The 20,759-nt window shown below is 37.5% G+C and overlaps 1 protein-coding gene across 3 annotated transcripts in view; it reads right to left on the minus strand.

Annotated features, from left to right (window-relative positions):
• Nucleotides 1-20,759, minus strand: part of LOC125075155 (lysosomal alpha-mannosidase-like) — a 36,596-nt gene that overhangs the window by 14,197 nt on the left and 1,640 nt on the right. For 2 of the 3 annotated variants that reach the window (XM_047686771.1, XM_047686774.1), the window contains exons 2-7: nt 14,667-14,760; nt 6,694-6,796; nt 4,187-4,268; nt 3,342-3,527; nt 2,819-3,024; nt 2,607-2,743 (exon numbers count right to left, since the gene is read on the minus strand). In XM_047686771.1, the coding sequence (XP_047542727.1) occupies nt 2,607-2,743; nt 2,819-3,024; nt 3,342-3,527; nt 4,187-4,268; nt 6,694-6,796; nt 14,667-14,760 (808 nt within the window). Of the gene's footprint in view, nt 1-808; nt 943-2,606; nt 2,744-2,818; nt 3,025-3,341; nt 3,528-4,186; nt 4,269-6,693; nt 6,797-14,666; nt 14,761-20,759 lie in introns of all 3 variants that reach the window. The other variant, XM_047686772.1, reaches the window with a different exon arrangement.

Below are 20,759 nucleotides of genomic sequence, written 5' to 3' on the forward strand. Positions count from 1 at the left end.
AAAAGCATTAATAACAAGATTCAATTTTCTTAAGTGTTTTGGGTGTGCGTTGATGATCAGTCAGGATAATTTATTAAATGAGATACATTTGAACGGATACTCATCTGTGTTATCTAAGTTGTTAAGTATTTCCACTGGCAAACGGGAGCAAGATCGACAAGTGTAAGACTTGGACCGTCACCACACTTTTGCTATAGTGGCCATTACAACGAGACGGTAAAGTGCACTCAAAAGAGTACACGTGACCTCCAGGCCTTAAGACCCCCACTGTCAAAGGACATCGAAAATCTTATACTGTATTTTGTTTATAATGTTTCGAGTTGTACGTCACCCAAGGGGTACTCACCCGTGAGTTGAAAACATACGAAAAAAAATATATTTGGGTATATTATAATTTTTGATACAGGGAATAGAAAAACTTAACCATGCACTGTACGTGCAACTGGCAGAGATTGTAAGAAAAAAGCGTTACGTACATTCCAGAAGAACTTTCTTATAAAAAAAAAGTCACACGTGATTTTTAACCACAAATCATGCTAAATATTTCCTTGTCTTTTATTTAAGACATAAACCAACTTCGTACCAGCATGGTGTCCAAAAACGCGGATTTTATAATTGTTTAAAATAATAATAATAAAAAAACTCCTCCAGAAAATATTCCCCTATTCACCTTAAGTATCAACAAATTAATGATAAATTCAACCAATAATAAATAGACTAGCAATAAAAATGCTTTTATATGCAAAAGTCGTGCAAAAACACGCGCATGTAACTAGCATGCACTAACATGCGCTTGCATTTAACTCACTGGATAAGTTTGTCCAAATTGATGAACCACATCGCTGCGTCCTGATACTGAAAGTCTTCGCCCATTGTCACCAGTATATTATTGGTTTCATAACTTTTGGACATATTTCTGCATATTTCGATAAAACTTGCGACCTTCAAAAGACATTTCTTTTTCTTTTAACCATTTCAATAATGTGCGCAAGTCTTAAACTTGAGATACTTAGTGGTAGGACTTGTGCGATCCCCGCAATGCTTAGTATTGTTGTGTTCCGGTTTGAAGGGTGAGTGGGCCAGTGTAACTACAGGCACAAGGGACATAACACCTTAGTTACCAAGGTCGGTGACGTATTGACGTTGAAAGAAATGGTAAATATTTCTTACAGAGCCAAGATTTGGCGTTATACAAATTAAAAGTAAAGCTACTGTTATTTATACCATTTATAAATGGTTTAATTAATTATAAGTTACACTTCAAAGGATCAACAACTCCCATCCCAACCCCCTCCCTACAGATACGTTTCAAGGTCACCTGGAGGATTTAAATAGTAATAATTTTGACTGATTTCAGCCATCACAGCAATTGTCAGAGGCAGCCAGCGTGCGCTACCTAATCTCAATCTACTAAGTCAACATCATATCAAACATTACATTTATGGCAATACTGCCAGGGGAAAGTAAAGTCACATGATCTCCTCCCACCCCACGACCTACGCAAAAGCTGAAACAACTGTTTTTAATATTTAATAATAACCGCTTTTTGATAAATGCTTGTGTATGTTTACACGGTACATATACCATAAAAAAAACCATAATAGCATTTTTTATAATTTTTGTCTGTCTCTCTGTTTGTTCCGGCTAATCTCTAGAACGGCTGGACCGATTTTGGTGTGGCTCTGTGACGGGACTTTCACTGGCAGATAGCTGACGTAATACGAACTTTTTTGTTCAAATCAAACGCACTCCAGGTCGCGGGCACAGCTAGTTTTAATACGAAACTCGATACATTTTGAAGAACGAGACGATAGATGGCGTTGTTAGTAACTTTTGTCGATTAGAACAAATCAATAAGGCTTAATATACACGAGGCAAGTTAGTGTAGACAAATAAAAATCGCATTTGATTCGTACCGGCACCCCATCGATCAGATCATAGCACTGTCGGACACCCAACTATTTCATCAACCTGCCTATCCCAATTTTACTTGGGATCGGCGAAGCATGTGTTCTTCTTCCATACTTCTCTGTTGGACGTCATTATTTGCAGCCAAATCGTCCTTCACACAATCCATCCATCGTTTCTTTGGTCATCCCGTACCTCTATATCCCCTCTTCGAACTCTGAACTTTTTATCCCTATAGCCTTATTATCTAAGCTCGTTGAACCAAATTTGATGAAAATCAGTTCAATGGTTTGGTCGTGAACGAGCAAAAGACATACAGACAACAGACAGACATACAGAAAGCAGCGATGGGGGCAGTTTTGCGTACGTACACATTCCGTCCAATCACAGCAGCCCAAATACAAGTGAGATCCAATAGACGACAAGCATGAACTGACGCACCAATCGCTTGCAGCCTCGGCGCCTCCGGCTCCTTCATTCCTCAAAAGAGACCAATCAATGCACTGCACAGGACAAGGTCGTACTCACGACATATACCGCTTACAATACAGATATTAATTTACAAAATGCTCCTTTCAACATTGACGCGGCAGGGATGCGGTACCGTTGCTGTTCATATGCCATCTTTACTTGTCAAGACTAACTTACGTAAATTCATTGAATTAAAATATCGTAATCCAGTAATAATCGATACGTACCCTCGTTTCAACATTGAACATGGGCGAGTTGGGATCGTCAATAATCGGTTCGTCATCGCAGAGCACGTCGAAACAGAAGCCCGGTGGAGGGGAGTAAGTGTTGTATAGGGCACCCGTGAAAATGTCTGAGGATTTACCTGAAAAATTACCAACAATTTCAAATACAGTGTAGCACAGACATATTTAGAAAAATTTTAAATCGCTAAACTCACCTAAATCATCATCCCCCCTCCACAGCATTTCCATACGTTTCTGCTTCAGCCTCGCTCTTTTATCCTGGTAGTCTATCCTACCTAGAAATAGACCGTCGTATCCCATCGCTGCCAGCAAGGAAGCGAATTCACGGGAATGACCGAATGGATCTATCTGCCATCCCACGCGTGGTATCGCACAAGGACCGAAGGTTTCATTCAGCTTTCTAAAACATTCAACGGTGTAAATGTACGAATATTTTTACTTTAAACAAATTAAATATAACTAAAATAAGAGCTTGTACATCCAGGCCGGATCTACCATATGGCTAATCAAGAAATTTGTGGTAGCATCATCGAATCTCCAGTATCGTATTTATCATCGACATGGTCTCATTGAACAAATTAGACACACAGTTAGACTTTAGGTAAATTGTTGAGTCCAATTTTTTTTTGTAAGGTATTATATAAATGAGTACAAGACAGAAATTATAAGGCCGAAATCATGAAAATACCCTTAAACACACAGATAAACAATACTTACTTCAAACCCCAAGTAAATTGATCAATAGTACTCTGGTAGTGAGATGCCGCCTCATCGTTCATACTCCACGCCCCCCCTACAAACTGGAGCCGACCTTGTCGCACCAGAGTGTGGACTTTGTGTCGTACATCGTCACTTTGGCGTATCCACCACATCCAGAAGAATGCCGTCTCTACGTAGATAAATCTAAATATTTAAGTTTCTATAATCAATTGTATAACTATATTATACATTATGTATATATATATACAAAAAATTAATTGAATATGATTATAACATGTACATGTTTGTCTATACCTAACAGAATAGCTGCTGAGTTACTTGCCGGTTCTTCTCAGCAGAATCTACATTCCGATGCCAACTTAACATTTAATTTGGTCTTCAAAAATTACCTTTCAAAAGTGCCCACAAAAGCCTACTTGAATAAATTATATTCTGATCTTTAAACCTAATTATTTAACAAATTTATTAGTTTGTGTCCTTGAACAAATGGATTGCCAGTTGACAATTATAATTGAATTTTGTGTTTCTTCAATCACATGTTGAAATAAAATCAAAGCTATAATTTCAGACACAAAAAAAAAAAATATATTTTAAAATAAGTTTTAAAAAACAATTCTAAACATTTATTAATTTAAGTAAATAACTGTTCATATTAAAATTCAACATTAACATCGATCACAAAACAAAAGATCTAATATCCAAAAAAAAGTTAGGGGTCCCACAGGGGTCCATTTTAGTTCCGTTACTATTTCTTACGTTTATAAATGGTGAATTATCGAAGTGCAAAGATCAAAAACCAAAATCAATATTTGTACATGGCAACATAACTATATTCGTTTTACCTTCTCTTGGGATCCTGCCATAGCTCTTTAATGACAGAGTCTAAGATGTACTGCACTCCAGCCTTTTGGATATTGTTGCGACCTAAAAGAAAAGAACATTGAAACTCTTGTTCAATCCCCTAAGCGAATAAGCGCGTGTTTACATACGCGGCATCTTATTTCCTAATATATTGTTAAATGTACCTCGTTTTGTTAACATTCTACACGAACCAAACATACAGGACGGTGCCTAGCGATGATGGGGCCTTTCTTCTCCCGACATCGCTCTGACCGAACCATTCCGTGAGCCATTTCGTTTTGTTTACGGTTAGAGAAATTTATTTCCTCAAAAGATTTACATTTAAATCACTTACAGAGAAAATTACAAAACAATTCGTATAAAAATTAAGTCGAATAGGCGTAAATAATTGGAGTAATATTAAAATAACCAAATAATAAATATCAGTACAGTGGTAACAATACAAGGATAATTTGTGATGAAAATGTAGAGTAGTCTACTAAAAATAATATATATGTATGTAGTGTAGTTTTTTTTTATGGCATTGGTTGGCGGACGAACATATGGGCCACCTGATGGAAAGTGGTCACCACCGCCCATACACAAAGAGAAATATTAACCATTCCTTACATCACCAATGCTTCACCAATCTCGGGAACTAAGATGTTATGTCCCTTGTGCCTATGATTACACTGGCTCACTCACCCTTCTAACCGAAACACAACAATACAGAGTACTGTTATTTGGCGGTAGGATATCTGATGAGTGGGTGGTACCTATCCAGACGGACTTGCACGAAGCCCTACCACCAAGTCGTAGTGTTTAATTTTATCACGTGTTATACAACATTCATTCGTGTTTACTGATTGTCGTACTGATTTAATTGAGGCTGTGGCAAGTTTTTCTTTTGTGTTTCCTCGCTTCTGGTTGCTAAATATATTATATTTTTTTATACAACGATAGTTTGGATGCTTGTTTGCGATCACAACAGGACGGATATGAATAAAATTTGGCACAAAGATATAAAGTCAGGAATAGCACATAGGGTGCTTTTTAAACCTAACGAAAAATATTAATGTTTTTATGAGAAAATGTGACTCTCATAACGTTGGTACAAGGAACAAACACAATCTTGTTACTCCTGTTACTCGACTGCATAGAGTCAGTAACTCTTTTGTGGGACAATGTATACGGTTCTACAACAGGATCCCGGAAAGCGTTCAAAATGCTTCTGATGCCAAATTTAAAAAAATTTTGTTAAGGAATACAATTAGTGAGTTTATGTTTGATAGCACGCCTTAGGAATTAAACGATCGCCTCCTGGCTGTTTCTACTCATATACAATTATGTATATAATTAATTTGACGTAAAAAAAAAGACCCGCTGAGTTTCTTTCGCCGGTTCTTCTCAAGTCAGGGTGTTTTCTTTTTCCGAACTGGTGGTAGTGTTTAACTTGACAATCAATAAGAAAGTGTAATACTTATATATTGAATAAAGGAATTTGAGTTTGAGTTTTAACGACTCCGGACAAAGCCACGCGCAGAAACTAGCGCTTCATAAATATGACAACGTGTACATTTTTTATCTGTTATTTTGTATTTAAACGAAGACGAGTGTTGACCGACCTTTTTCTTTTATTTCGTTATCTGTACTTATAAATAACAACACTATTAAGATATCGATAAATATAACCACGCTTTGATTACAGCAATTAATTTATACACCTATTGAAATGCAATTAGTTTAATTTTTTTCTTAATCACATTACGTTAAGATCTGTTAAGCCGTGACTAATTATTTAGTTTAATTCTCTACGAACGTTATATTCGATGAGCAAGATGTACCCGCGACTTAGTGCGACTTTGAATTTAACAAAATAATTATTGTTGTAGCCTAAGTTACTCCCTATTTCATCGGCTATCTGCCAGTGAAAGTCTCGACAAAATCGGTCCAGCCGTTCCAGAGATTAGCCGGAACAAACAGACAGACAAAAATTGTAAAAAAAAATCTTTAGGTATATGTACCGTGTATACATACATATGCATTTAGTAAAACGCGGTTATTTTAATATTACAAACAGACACTCCAATTTTATTATATGTATAGATGTAAGTTGTCATTTGTTTGTATAAATTTTAAGTGGAGACTTGATCGATTTATGTTCTTCTTAAGCATTAGCAGCCCGTAAATGTGTCTTTGAGGAGAAGGTTTGGAGCATATTCCACCACGCTGCTCCAATGCGAGTTGGCGGAATACACATGTGGCAGAATTTCGTTGAAATTAGACACATGCAGGTTTCCTCACGATGTTTTCCTTCACCGCCGAGCACGAGATGAATTATAAACACAAATTAAGCACATGAAAGTTCAGTGGTGCCTGCCTGGGTTTGAACCTGAAATCATCGGTTAAGATGCACGCGTTCTAGCCACTGGGCCATCTTCTTTATATTTGTTTTTTACTAATAAGTGTAATTATAATTGTTTGTTTCCCAAATAAATAAAAAACTTACTTCCGTAGTAATACTGGTCCACTGTCTTCAGCCAGCCGACGTCGTCGTGCGTGTGGGGGACGATATGGACGTTAAGTTCATCTTGATTCACTTTGGTGCAACTCTGAAAATATAAAAATTTTACCTTCCAATAAAATTTGTATTATGTTTCCTAAGACGTCCGAAGTCCATTATGAGAGAGTACATCGTCTGATTTCCGCTGCAGGTCGCTAAATTTTACCACTTCCGTTTCCTAATTCACGCCTACCACGCCCCCTATACTCCTTTCTGGAACTAAACTGACAAAACAAATACAAGCCGCCAAATTTGTCATTGTTCGGCTCATAATGATGGATGTAGCCCCAGGAAGACATTACTTGGACTTCGGACGTCTTAGGAAACATAATACAAATTTTATTGGAAGGTAAAATTTTTATATTATGTGTTCCGGTTGACGTCCGAAGTCCATTATGAGAGATTGTTTGTTATCTTCTGGTGGCTTGTATTTGTAATAAAAATAATATTTATTTAAAACGCAACAATGTGATTCATTATATTTAATTGAAACATAGCATTAATATACATAATTTAAATTCCTTGAAGATAAGCATATAACACTAACTTATGAATTTAAATCAACATAAATCAAATATTTTCCAATGAAATATTAAGATTTAGCATGAAAATACTGAGATATAGATTTTTCAGCAGTTATCTCTTTATTTGTTGTATTAATAATATGTTTTTGATAGAACTTCTTAAATGTATGCTCATGTTGCCAATTACCTTTAGCTAAGATATCATTAATGTGGTAATTTTCTACCCAATTTAAAGAGGATACCGCTGCTCTACAACTTCCAGGTGAGGCCTGAATACCAGAATCAGCTAAAAGACCTTTTATCCAACCACCGATCATCGCTGCAGTAGCTGGTCTAGTAGGGCCTTTAGTTGCTAAAAATAGATTACTAATATTACCTCTGATTTGTTGTGTCATGTTCACTAGAGTACGTAGCCAGTATACTGCATCGATGTTTCGGTCAGGAGCAGCTACAAAAGTCCAACTTGATTGTTGATATGAAGATGAATCGGTCTTCGACCCAAATATAGGATGCAAGGTGATGGAATCTACATTATCTATAAAATGTTCACTGTCAACATGTAAAAGAGTAAGGTCATGTACTCTGCGACCAGAAGCTAACAGCAAAATAGCGGCAGTGTGCCTGGATATTTGATATACACTATTCAAATCTATAATATAATTCTTTAAATAGCGAATCAAAATTCTTGCATCCCATATAGGTAGTTTAGGAGGTGCAGGTTTTGCCAGGGAAATAGCTTTGAGTATATGTTTCACTATTGGACTTGACGCTATTTTTATATCCGATATGGTTTCACAAACGGATGCTATAACCGATTTATAAACTAGAATGGTTCGATGGCAGAGACCATGAGATAAATACAGGTAACCGAGATATCTAGTTACATTTGATGGTTCAGGTACACGAGAGTTAATGCTATTTTCCTGACAAAACCTTACCCACTTATTCCAAATAGGGGCGTATGTCCTTATCGTAGACTCTCTCCAGCATGATAACAGTAAGCTTTTCTCCTGCGATGTCCATGTCTCAGTCAGCGCGTCCCACCCGAAATGAGCCAAGCTTCCAGGCCTAGATTGCTGACTTGAGCTGGCGGTATCATTGTCATTGTGTCCACCAGACTGGTGCTCAGATCTCTGATTTTCACGGGTCGTTTGAGGGCCCGTGCTTTCAGGTCTGGCCTCCAAAAGGGCTTCTTCCACTTGGGTGCCACTAGTATGTACCGACCTGAGGCTGAGTTGAGGTGGCCTAGTACTCTGGGTATCAGACTGGGTGGTGGAAACAGCCATGCCAGTCGATAGTGCCAAGATCTGCTGAACGCGTCGTGAAAGCAGGCGTTCGAGTCTAGCAAGTCTAGAGTAACATAGTTTGAAACCACGTGTGCGGTCCGAGACGCGAACAAGTCTATGTCTGGTATTCCCCACAGATTGAACAGCCTCGTGGTTGCTTCTTCTGTGAGATGCCACTCGGAGCCGGCGCGATTTCGAGAGAGGTGGTCGGCTTCGGTGTTGTACAGTCCCGGCAGGTGGTGAGGGAGAAGTACAACATTGAGGTGATCTACAAGAGCCAGCAGTTTTTGAGTCAGATCTAGCAATTGTCGTGACCGGGTTCCTCCCTCGTTCTTTATATAGGCAACAACTGTTCTGTTGTCGCACTAAAGAATTACTCTCGAATCTTGGAGCAACGTTGCTCTGCAGGATATGGCGGCTATGACTGCATACATCTCCTTCAAATTGCAGTGCCATTTTCTCTGGTGGTGTTCCCATGACCCTTTCACCATCTCGTTGTTTACAAGGGCTCCCCATTGAATGTCCGACGCGTCGGTGATGACGTGGTTCGTGGCCATTCTCTGAGGATGAATGGGTGTCCTCTGACTGATGTTCTCTAGCCACCACTCCAGCTCTGCACGTACCTCGTCCGGATACCGCTTTGATAAGTGAGGATACTTCCTGAGCTTGTTGCTGTGGTACTGCAGGACTCGGCAATGCAACCTTCCCCGGTGGGTGATGAAAGTTGCAAAGTTGAGGTATCCTAAGAGGCGTTGCGCCTGCTCTAGGTTCCAACTGCCGGTCGCAAGCCGCACGAGCAATTTCTGTCGAATTTTCTGTATTTTTTCTAAGGGCAGGGACTTTGTGTTGAATCTGGTGTCCCATCTTATTCCCAGAAAGTCTATTAATCTCGTTGGTGTCATAATCGATTTTTCCATATTGATCCACCAACCTAGGTTGCTCAAAAAACGTATAGCCATCTTTACTTGAACTTCCAAAACGTCTCTGTCCTGGTGTACGAGCAGATAATCGTCTAGATAAACCACTAGACGCAGACCGTTCTTGCGAAGTATTTCGGCTGTCCAGTTTGTTACCGAAGCAAAAATCCGCGGGGCTGCAGCTAATCCGAATGGCAGACAAGTCATCTGGAGGAGACGACCCTGATAACTGATCCGGAGAAACCTCCTGTGCTGCTCTTTTATTGGAAGATGATAATAAGCCTGGCTTAAATCCAGCTTGACCATCCAATCCCCATGTTGTAAGAACCTGGGAACTTGTTGATGGTGGAAAAGATGAAAATGTCTCGGTTTCATGTACTGATTCAACGACTTGAGGTTGGAAATTGTTCGATTTTTTCCATTGGTCTTGGGGATTATAAAAAGCGGAGATATGAAAGACGGTGTCAGGGGAGCGGGTTCTAAAACTCTCAATCGAATTAAAGTCTGAATTTCGATTGACATTATATGTGATGTTGGAGTTTGAAATTTTGCTAATACATCCAAGGTTGGAAGAACCAATGGAGGTGTTTCGTTGAAGGGGATTCGAACACCTGTTATTAATTTTAATATTACGTTGGGTGCATTGTAGCGAATCCAGGTGTTTCGATAGAGTCTTAGACACCCGCCTGAAAATCCTGTCGAGTCATTTATTTTTATTTCCTGACTTTCTTCCCGTCTTGTACTTGCGTCCCCCTCCCCCCATTTTCTTTGCAGAGGAGTTATTCGGGTAGAATCGCTCAGAATCTCTGTTTTCGTTCTGTTTAGTTTTATTAGCATTTGGCTTAGCTCGAAATGGCTTTGCACTGGTAGTAGAAGGCGAAGGTTCAGGCGATTTAGGCCGTGTGCGAGAAGCAGATGGTGCCCGCTTTTGTAATTTATCTATACCACCAATTTTTTGTATATATGCTGTTAATATGCTGGGGTTAAACATATAATCACAAGAAGGGGGTATTTTCTCTAAATCTTCTCTGATATATTTATCCTTTAATTTCTTTAAGAGGTCCCTACGGCGTAACTCTAAAACTTCGGCTCGTTTACCGCAAATTATCTGAAGGATATCGCGAGAAACTGTCTTATAGCCAGAATCATTACTAAATAGCTGTTTCAATTTTTCATAAATAGAGGAAGAATTAAGCTGAACGTCCGATGAATTTGACCAGTCAACAAGGCTTTGTAAGGCAGTATTAACGTATTCATTTTGTGCCAAAAAGGCATTAGATAACGCAGCAAAACTACGTTCCATCTGGAACCAACGTAATGGACTACAGTTGTCCTCCAGACGTCGAAACTCCTCATTCACTCTTAATTCAGTAAAAGCCGGAAAAGCAGCATACTTTTTCTGAACATCGGTATAGCGCACCGCGTTCCAATCCGGCGAGTCAAATCTTTGCATATCCTTAATTTTGTCAACACGTGATTGAATTGCTTTCGGTACAGTGGGTTATTTTACAGTAACGCTCAAATCTACAAAACTACCCGCCACTATTACTGGTGGACGTAAAAATTGTTCGTCTGTCGTTGTCGAACTTTGAATAGTAGTTGAAGCTAGATTAGACTCATTATTATTATTATTATTATTTGCCGGTTGTAAGAAAGAGGGCGGTATCGCTGGTGTACAACTAGTATGATTCGAAGTTAAAATATTATTTACATGACTCACCAATTGTTGTGACAAAAAGTCAAACCTTTATCCAGATCCCGCGACCAGTCACGTTTTTGGCGCTTCCTTGGTGGTCCCTCGTATTCATTTTCCGACGAATCCGATGAAATATCCGAAGAATTTGAACTACCCTCACTTAAATCTTTATTTTGATTAGGCGTGATCACCTCTTCACTCATTGTTGAGCTTTTAAGGTTTCAAGAAAACGGAAGACAAACAACACTTGTTTGAAAATAACTTTCTACTTTAAATCTCGAAAGTTTATATTAATTTAAAACTATTATTTTAACTTTTAACGACTGCTCGTGTGGAAAAACGACGCAACAATGACAAATTTGGCGGCTTGTATTTGTTTTGTCAGTTTAGTTCCAGAAAGGAGTATAGGGGGCGTGGTAGGCGTGAATTAGGAAACGGAAGTGGTAAAATTTAGCGACCTGCAGCGGAAATCAGACGATGTACTCTCTCATAATGGACTTCGGACGTCAACCGGAACACATAATATAAATTTGTTAATACTTGATAATATTAACCATGTCCCTGTATTTTAAATCTGTAATATCTTCGAAAATATTCATTTAAACTACACGCTGTAAAGGGTCATATCGATCTTTATTAAACGCACGATGTACTTAAGGTACTTAATTGGATAAGGATTAATGCTGTATTGCTTAAAACCGCTTCGTAAATAAACGATTATTTCTCGTAAAGAGTAAAGGATAGAAAATGGTTATTGGTGGGTTATCTTTAAGGGATAGACATATGCCATGGCGGACTTTGTTGTAGACATTTTCAAGTTGTACAACACTATAGGACATTATACTGATCTCGTAGGATTCAATGAGCGTTTGCAGTGTAAGCGTACAAAACTATGTTTATTTACGACATCACATTACAAACTTCTAAAATTATCAGTGTTTATCTACTATATTATGCACGTATTATACATATAAACCTTCCTCTCGAATCACTCTATCTATTAAAAAAAACCGCATCAAAATCCGTTGCGTAGTTTTAAAGATCTAAGCATACACAGGGACAGACAGACTTTGTTTTATACTGTGTAGTGATTGAACCGATGTGGATTGTGTTAGCTATGATTTATTTTATTTATTTATTAATTTATTGCTATAATTTATTATTAGTCTGTGTCATTTTCTTTCTCGGTTGTCAACATTTACGTCAAACGAAACGTTTTAAAATCTTAAAAAAAAAAACGAATGTCATTCTCGCTTGAAGGATTCGGGTTTGTAACGGTAGTGATTTGATTTTAGTTCAGGTGATTTATTGAGATACACGGTTCTAAAGAAGTATTGTGGAGTTTGGAGTATCATCTTCATCAGCCCACAATCGTCCACTGCTGGACATAGGCCTCTCCAAATGCACGCCACTGTGGTCTTTCTTCGGCAACTCGCATCCAGCTTCTGCCAGCCGTCACTCCACCGTGCCTGAGGACGTCCTACACTACGTTTGCCGAGACGCGGTCTCCACTCTAGAACACGTTTTCCCCAACGGTTATCCGTTCTACGACAAATATGGCCGGCCCACTGCCTTTAGCTTACTAATACGCTTGTTTACTTTTAATAATAAATTTATTTAATTATCATACGTTTTGATATTTCTCCGTGACGTGCCGTGACGGACACGTTCTTATTTATCAAAAGCATATAATCATTTATTTACTTATTTATCACAGTAAATAATAATTCTATCGAGTTCTGATAACACGTGAACTTTGACACTGAATCAAGACCAAAACAAACTACAATATCTATTTCTAGCATAATATAGTTCAAACGGGTTCATTTGGGAAATTATCCGCCATATTGGATTTAGAATGACGTCACGCAGTTAATAGTGCATTGTCATCCAAACTGAACGTATATATAAAAAAATTCGGCTCATTCGGTTAAAGATATCTACTCCTAAATTGAATTCAAGGTTTAGGAGTCCGCCATATTGAATGAATTGTGACGTCGCATTTTTTTTCGACTTATTCTTAGCAAGCTCTATTATTTGATACCCATATCGTAGGTGAGTATTTAAAATAATTGGTACGCCATCTTGGGTATGCCGCCATGTTTGATTTAGAGTGACGTCACAGTTAACCATGCATAGTCATCCAAGCTTAACGTGTATACAAAATTCAAGCTGAATCAGTGAAGATATCTGTTTCTAAATTGAGTTGCAAGATTTTAAAAGCTTGTAAGATCGGACTTGCGCACTTAGGGTACCACCAGACAGAACAACAGACACTGATGTAACACAAAAATTAGATTTTCTTCTCTAATTGTGCTAAAAGGAAGATTCTAGATGAACGGAAGTACCCTATTGTTTTTTTTTAATTCCTTTTGCGATAGAAATAGAACGTTAAAGGTAATCATCCTTTGGTTACGTACGCTTAGAGGTCACAGTTCCAAGAGATCGCGTACCTCACTATATGGTATTAATACCAACTTTTCGCCTCCACGCGTTCCCGAGAAAAAGATCGTCAGACAGACGAGACGGACAACGAAGTAATCTTATACGGATTCGTAGTCGTATTCGGAGTCGTAGGATAACAAAAGTAGTCAATATCATTCCTTTAAGTTTCATCAAATTCGGTTCAGTCTTTTTTCCGTGAAAGAGCAACAGACAGACAGAGTTATTGACGTTTTTATTTTAGTACAAATATAGATAATTTAACTATTTTGTGACCCAAGGGTTCATATCGTTACACTGGTCCTGTTCCGAATACGGTTAACGAACTCTTAACGGCTCCGTGTGTACCAGATATGGTACACTGAACTGCTAAGATGATAACTTAAAGTCACGAACCGAATTCAAATTGATATTTGGGCGCTCATTGGTCCCCTAAAGCATCGTCAATTTCAACCAACCAATGATCGTTGAGATTAAAGTCAATTTACTTAACCAAAGTTTGACGTTTCAGAACCTGGAGATCTTTTAGTAGTGTTTGAATTTATATTACTTCTAGACTCTTTCCTTATCATTTTTGGAATTAAGTTCTTATGCTCGGCTTGCAGTCGAGTAGACTGGCAGAATACGTCGCGTGAGGAAAAGGCGACTCTTCCCTCTCTTTCCTTTGTCTCTTTCTCTTTCTTTATATTATTTTATTCCTTATTTTTTTAATTCAGACAGGTCTTTTAATGGCATCATTATTAGCAGCCTGTAAATTTCCCACTGCTGGACTAAGGCCTCCTCTCTCTTTGAGGAGAGGGTATGCAGCATATTCTACAACGCTGTTCCAATACGGGTTGGTGGATTTACATGTGGCAGAATTTCGATGAAATTAGACACATGCAGGTTTCCTCGCGATGTTTTCCTTCACAGCCGAGCACGAGATGAATTATAAACACAAATTAAGCACATGAAAATTCAGTGGTGCATGTCTTAATCATAGGTTAAGATGCACGCGTTCTAACCACTGGGCCATCTCGGCTCATGACTTCTTAAATAAACAGTTCAATCTCACCTCGTATCCACATTTTTGAGAGCTGACGTCATTTAAGGGTACCGAAGATGATAAGCCGACGACGCAGAGGATCAGCAAAGTGATTGACATACTTCTGTGAAATAAAAATATTAGTCTTAAATAAAAAAAATGTTACTCGTTTTATATATATATCTACGACTAGGGGGTTAATAACATATCAACATAGTAGCGTTATTTCGTGTGCAAAATTATGTTGCACACGAAATGATACTACACTTCAACCAGATTAGATAAAACAAATTTATTTATATTCGGATAAGATACATCTAAAATATTATTTAAGAAATTCTCTAATAAAGAACCCATAAATTGACTCGTCCGTATGTACGTATGCCTGTCTTGTACATAGTATACAAAAAAATCGCTTTACGTCTTTACGCTTGGATCGTTAAAACTCCGCAACGGATTTTAATTTAAAAAATCAAATCAAAATATACTTTATTCAAGTAGACTTTTAAAGTAAAGCTACCACCGGTTTAGAATGTAGATTCTACCGAGAAGAACCGGCAAGAAACTCAGTAGTTAGTAGTAGTAATATTACATTAAAAATGTAAACCTTTCTCTTGAATCGAATTAATTAATGAATATATTTCAACTTTTGAATACTAGATGGCGTTATGTCAAACCGTAGACATTTCTACATCGCGATGGCAAGATTCGCTGACTGTTTTATATAGCACTATGAAAATATTCAAAACAGCTTTGCAGAACTATCGACAGTTAGACTATCGATAGTTGACCTCGAAAACTGTTCAGGATATCGATAGTACTATCGATAGTATCGATAGCTCTCTGCAAACAATACTAATTGTAATTGCCGGTAGAATATCTGAGTGGGCGATACCTTTTTTTTTTCTCGCTGGAAAAACGCTTTACGCGCTCCCCCAAGTGATGGTAAGTGGGGGGGGGGGGTATGAATCCCCGGAGCCCTGGACGCTGAGTGCGCCCAGGTACGCCGGGTTTACCCACTAAAAACCAGCGGTACCCTCTCCGTTTTTCGGCGGGCGCCACGGGATCGCTTACGCATACTACCGTGACGAAGTGGGTGGTACCTACCCAGACGGGCTTGCACAGAGCCCTACCACCAAGTAAATATTATATACTTCTTACAGCGCTACTGTTTGTCTACTTACAAACAGGCGACCAATTCTCTCCTCGATCTGCTTCTATCATAAAAATAAATCATCCTACCCGAGCGTACTCATTAGTAACGTCGTAACTTTAATCGTAAGTCAACAAATCAAGGTCAATAACATTAAACTAATGTCTTAGTTAGTTACCCTTTAAGTGATAAATAAATTCTTTTATTTATATACAGTACTAATTGATTTATTTACAATTAAAAATCAATATATAATCAAACAATAGGCTATTTGACTGGTTTTTAAAATGCATTTTATATTATTTAGTAGAGATCAAGGAACCTAGTAAAAGTTGTCTTTTTTTAATTCTAGTACATATTTGCTGAAAGATATCAAAATAAAAATTCCATATTTAAATAGCCCGCGAAAACGCTACTTTGACAATACGGCGCTGCAATGGGGTCGGTGACGTCGCTTGCCTGTATTGTAATCTGTGGCACATATAATCCACATACAGTAGGCAAACGAGGTTAACAAGCAAGCGACGTCATCATAAGCCCGACCGATCAGGAGCGTTTTGTGTCACGTGACAAACGTTCAAAAACAGCATTTTTATTTATGGATTTTTGAATAAATTAATTTTTATTTTCAACTTTCGTTAATAAATAACCATTTTTAAACTCATAATATATACTGATTACAATAATTGACACTTTATTTTTCGCATTGTCAAATTGCCTATTACACCCTTAGATATAAACTTTAACGAGTTTGTCTCGCTATCCCTTTCTCTTTCTGACACTTTGATTTAACGTTTTAAAGAAGTTTTACTTGGTGGTAGGGCTTTTTGCCCGTCTGGGTGGGTATCACCTACTCATCAAATATTCTACAGCCAAGCAGCAGTACTCAGTATTGTTGTGTTCCGGTTTGAAGAGTGAGCCAGTGTAACTACAGGCACAAGGGACGTAACATCTTACTTCCCAACGTTGGTGGCACATAAGTGATGTAAGGAATGGTTAATATTTCTTACAGCGCCTTCGTCTATCGGCGGTGGTGACCACTTACCATCAGGTGACCCATTTGCTCGTCCGCCTACCGATATCATAAAAAGAATGAAGACAGCATTATTTAACGGATCACCCATTGCTACTAATAAGTTAAGCAGGTAACACTGAAATAGGATAAACTCGATAAAAGGCCACTTGGTTGTTGTTGTCTCCAAACTAAATAGACACTGCAAATATTTACCAATACGCCAAAGTGCGACCAACGTTGTGGACTAAGATGTTATGTCCTTTGTGCTGAATTACACTATAGTTAAGGACCAATAAACCAAGATAAAGGAATTATTAATATCTACAGATTTTTTCAATGAAGGAGTAACGATAATCAAACCTTAGATCTTATTTCATCCGATTCGCTAATAACTCGGCTATATTGTGCACCACTGAGAGTTTACGATTAATATTTATCTTCTTTACATAGTATAAAACAAAGTCGCTTTCTCTGTCCCTATGTCCCTTTGTACGCTTAAATCTTTAAAACTACGCAACGGATTTTGATGCGGTTTTTTTTTAATAGATAGAGTGATTCGAGAGAAAGGTTTTTGTATATTTGTTTGTGTATAATACATAGACAATATAGTTAAGTAACACTGATAATTTTAAAAGTTTCTAATGTGATGTCGTAAATTTATACATTTTTTGCGCTTACATTGTAAACGCTGGCTGAACCCTACGAGATAGATCAAAATAATGTACTTCAGTATTGTACACCTTAAAACGGTCTTCAAAAAAGTCCGCGATGGTATATGTCTATCTCTTAGGGATTACCCACATTGCACCCGTGCGAAGTCGCTAGTTATTTATAATACAACACTGTTACACTTAACTACTTATATCCACTTTAAATTTACGCCCAAAGATATTCGTCGATATTCAAAGACATTTTTACACCAATCATAATGAATATCATAAATATTAATCAAGCTCTCGACCAATGACATCGCGTCAATAGATTTCAAGTGTTTTTATCTTTCTTTGTATGGTTGGGATAGACTTTGTTTATTTTTAATAAATAAATTTATGTTCTTCTAAAATGAAGATTCAAGCTAGACCTTAAACAGACAGCACGTTTTCTTGTATATATAGATTTAATTGAAACGAGGTTAAGATGTTCGACCTGTTTTTAATTATAAGAATTTAAAAAAAAATACTACAGTACCTTAAGTCGGTATGTCGATAAAAACGACGCATTCGCCTCCGTTATGAGATCCTGGTACATGTGAGAATAGGTCGCTTAGTAAACCTAGATTTTTTGCTTTTAAATCCTATACGGATTCGTTCTAGATCTAACGGTTTGTTTGGAGAAGGCTGGGTCAATTTTAATAAAACTTTTACATTAGCCAAGTCTCAGTCCTGTCGTTTCGGGTCAATATACTTTTAACAGATAAAAAAAAGTAGAGTAACAACCCGTTTATACCATAAAGCTAGGCTAATAAACCTCTCATCACAATTATTGGATTATTATTTTGATTTCTCGATTGGAGATTATTCCACCATATATTTCTATAGTTATATCTTTGTGGCAAATTTTCATTAGAAAACATGTTCCGCCTGTCTGTCATTAAGATATTTTAACCGTTCTACACGAGATACGCACAAATTAAGCTCATGAAAGTTAAACGGTGCTTTTAAACTCTACTTTTGGTTAAAATTAACGACTCTATTTTAGTTTTCCGAAAATCAGGGAATTTTCGGAACCTAATCACAAGCACGAAAATTGTCCATCTCTACATAGTATAAAACAAAGTAGCTTCCCAGCATCGGTACGCTAAGCTAGTTTAAAGAATCCGGTTAAAACCGGTATCCATATAGTAAAATAACATCACCCTACGCTCAGGAGGGTGGAGCAGCATCCACCGCTGGTAAAACATCACGAAACTGCTAGGAATATAAACAAAACTAGGTCTCCATCCCGACTTTATACGTTTATAATTCATACAAAGATATTTATCTCATTTAAACCCAAATATGTCGTTTTAAGCGTTTTGGGTGTTAGGTAAAAAAAAATCCTACATCCTACCTTAGGGTTCAAAGCTTGCTTCTTAACTAAATTCATCAAATTAATTTCAGTGGTGTGACCGTGAAAGTGAATTAGTTCAGATAAGGAATACGAAAATGATGTACATTTATCAGAACTAGAGCCGAGATAGCCCAGTGGTACGAACGCGTGCATCTTTACCGATGATTTCGTGTTCAAACCCAGGCAGGCACCACTGAATTTTCATGTGCTTAATTAGTGTTTATAATTCATCTCATGCTCGACGGTGAAGGAAAACATCGTGAGGAAACCTGCATGTTTCCAATTTCAACGAAATTGGGCCACATGTGTACTCCACCGACCCGCATTGGAGCAGCGTGGTGGAATATGCTCCAAGCCTTCTCCTCAAAGGGAGAGGAGGCCTTAGCACAGCAGTGGGAAATTTACAGGCTGCTAATGCTATCAGAACTAGTGTTCACTTATCATATTCACATTCGACTTAATTAAAAATTCATGGCCAACAAACTTGTCTTCTTTCTCATCTTTTGTCTCGCTTCCTTTCAATCAGTGATTTCGCGAAAGGGACGGAAATGTGTAACAGGAAACCTATTAGATTTGACCAATGAGCGCGCGCGGTGCTTGCGTGCCCAAAAGGTACTAACCAATTTTCCGAGAGGATTAAATGTACAACAATATTATGTATATTCACAGTAAAATTGATCAGTTTGATAGAAAAAGTGATAATCATTGTCTGTACACGAGACGTAAGGATTAGCTTGTAACGCCAAGTTTCCGACACCGCAAAGTCAATAAATCCTTCTTGGGACAAGGTTCTGTACTCAAATTCCGCGGATATTTTTAACTTTGCCGATTCATAAATTCAAATCATTTGTTAAAAAAAAACGCATTGTTAAATAAGGCATATTATTTTATACATGATTATATAGATGATAAAAAAGCGTGGAGTTAATACTCGTTGACTTCCGGGCAGGATGTATTATATACATACAAAGTCATATTAGTTAAATACAATAATTCTACTATGATTAAAAAAGCACAAAAAAATATTTCGGCTAAATAAACACGTTTACTTGCCATAAAATTAAATTTTAAACGTTTTTTTATTCTCGCCTAAACACTGTCATTTTGGTGACGTCACATTGATAAAAACAACGTCGTGTATGTAGGACTGGTACTCATTCAGCGTTAACAGATATAAATATTTGGTGTTTTTGGGAAAATAATTAATTACAATCGCTATCGTTGGAGTGCAATGTACAAATACTAGCATTAAAACTCCAGAAAAGTTGTTTATCAGAGTGCCAGATAATATTGAAATGACAGTTTTTGCCTATCTGACGTCACACCATGGCGGCTCATGTTTTAGGTCACGTGATATACGGATTAAAACTTACGACTTTTAATTTTAACATACTAAAACAATAATGTGCTTTTATGACTCAAAATCAAAACATTTAAGTACATTTCCAAATATATTTTAATTTTATCAAATTTCATAATTTATTTTCAGTACCGAAAGTATACTATTGTATATAACTAACACGACTTTGTATTTTTAAACGTTGGAAAAGTCTAACTACAGAGTTTCTCGCCGGTTCTTCTCGGTAGAATCTGCATTCCGAACCGGTGGTAGCTTCACTTAATAGTTTGTTAAATGACGATTCAAAAGTGCTTGTAAAAGCTTACTCGAATAAAGTATATTTTGATTTGATTTGATTGGTAATCGTTGTATATTATCCAGGGGAAATATCAGATATTACACTTCGTATGCGACTTCGATAAGGCTCGCTTTTAATTTCAACATAAACAGCCTGTAAATTCCCCACTGCTGGGCTAAGGCCTCTTCTCCCTTTGAGGCAAAGGTTTGGAGTATATTCAACCACGCTGCTCCAATGCAGGTGGAAAACAAATGTGGCAGATTTCATTG

The sequence above is a fragment of the Vanessa atalanta genome, chromosome 30 (assembly GCF_905147765.1).
Source record: "Vanessa atalanta chromosome 30, ilVanAtal1.2, whole genome shotgun sequence".
In the NCBI taxonomy this organism is placed as follows: Eukaryota; Metazoa; Arthropoda; class Insecta; order Lepidoptera; family Nymphalidae; genus Vanessa; species Vanessa atalanta.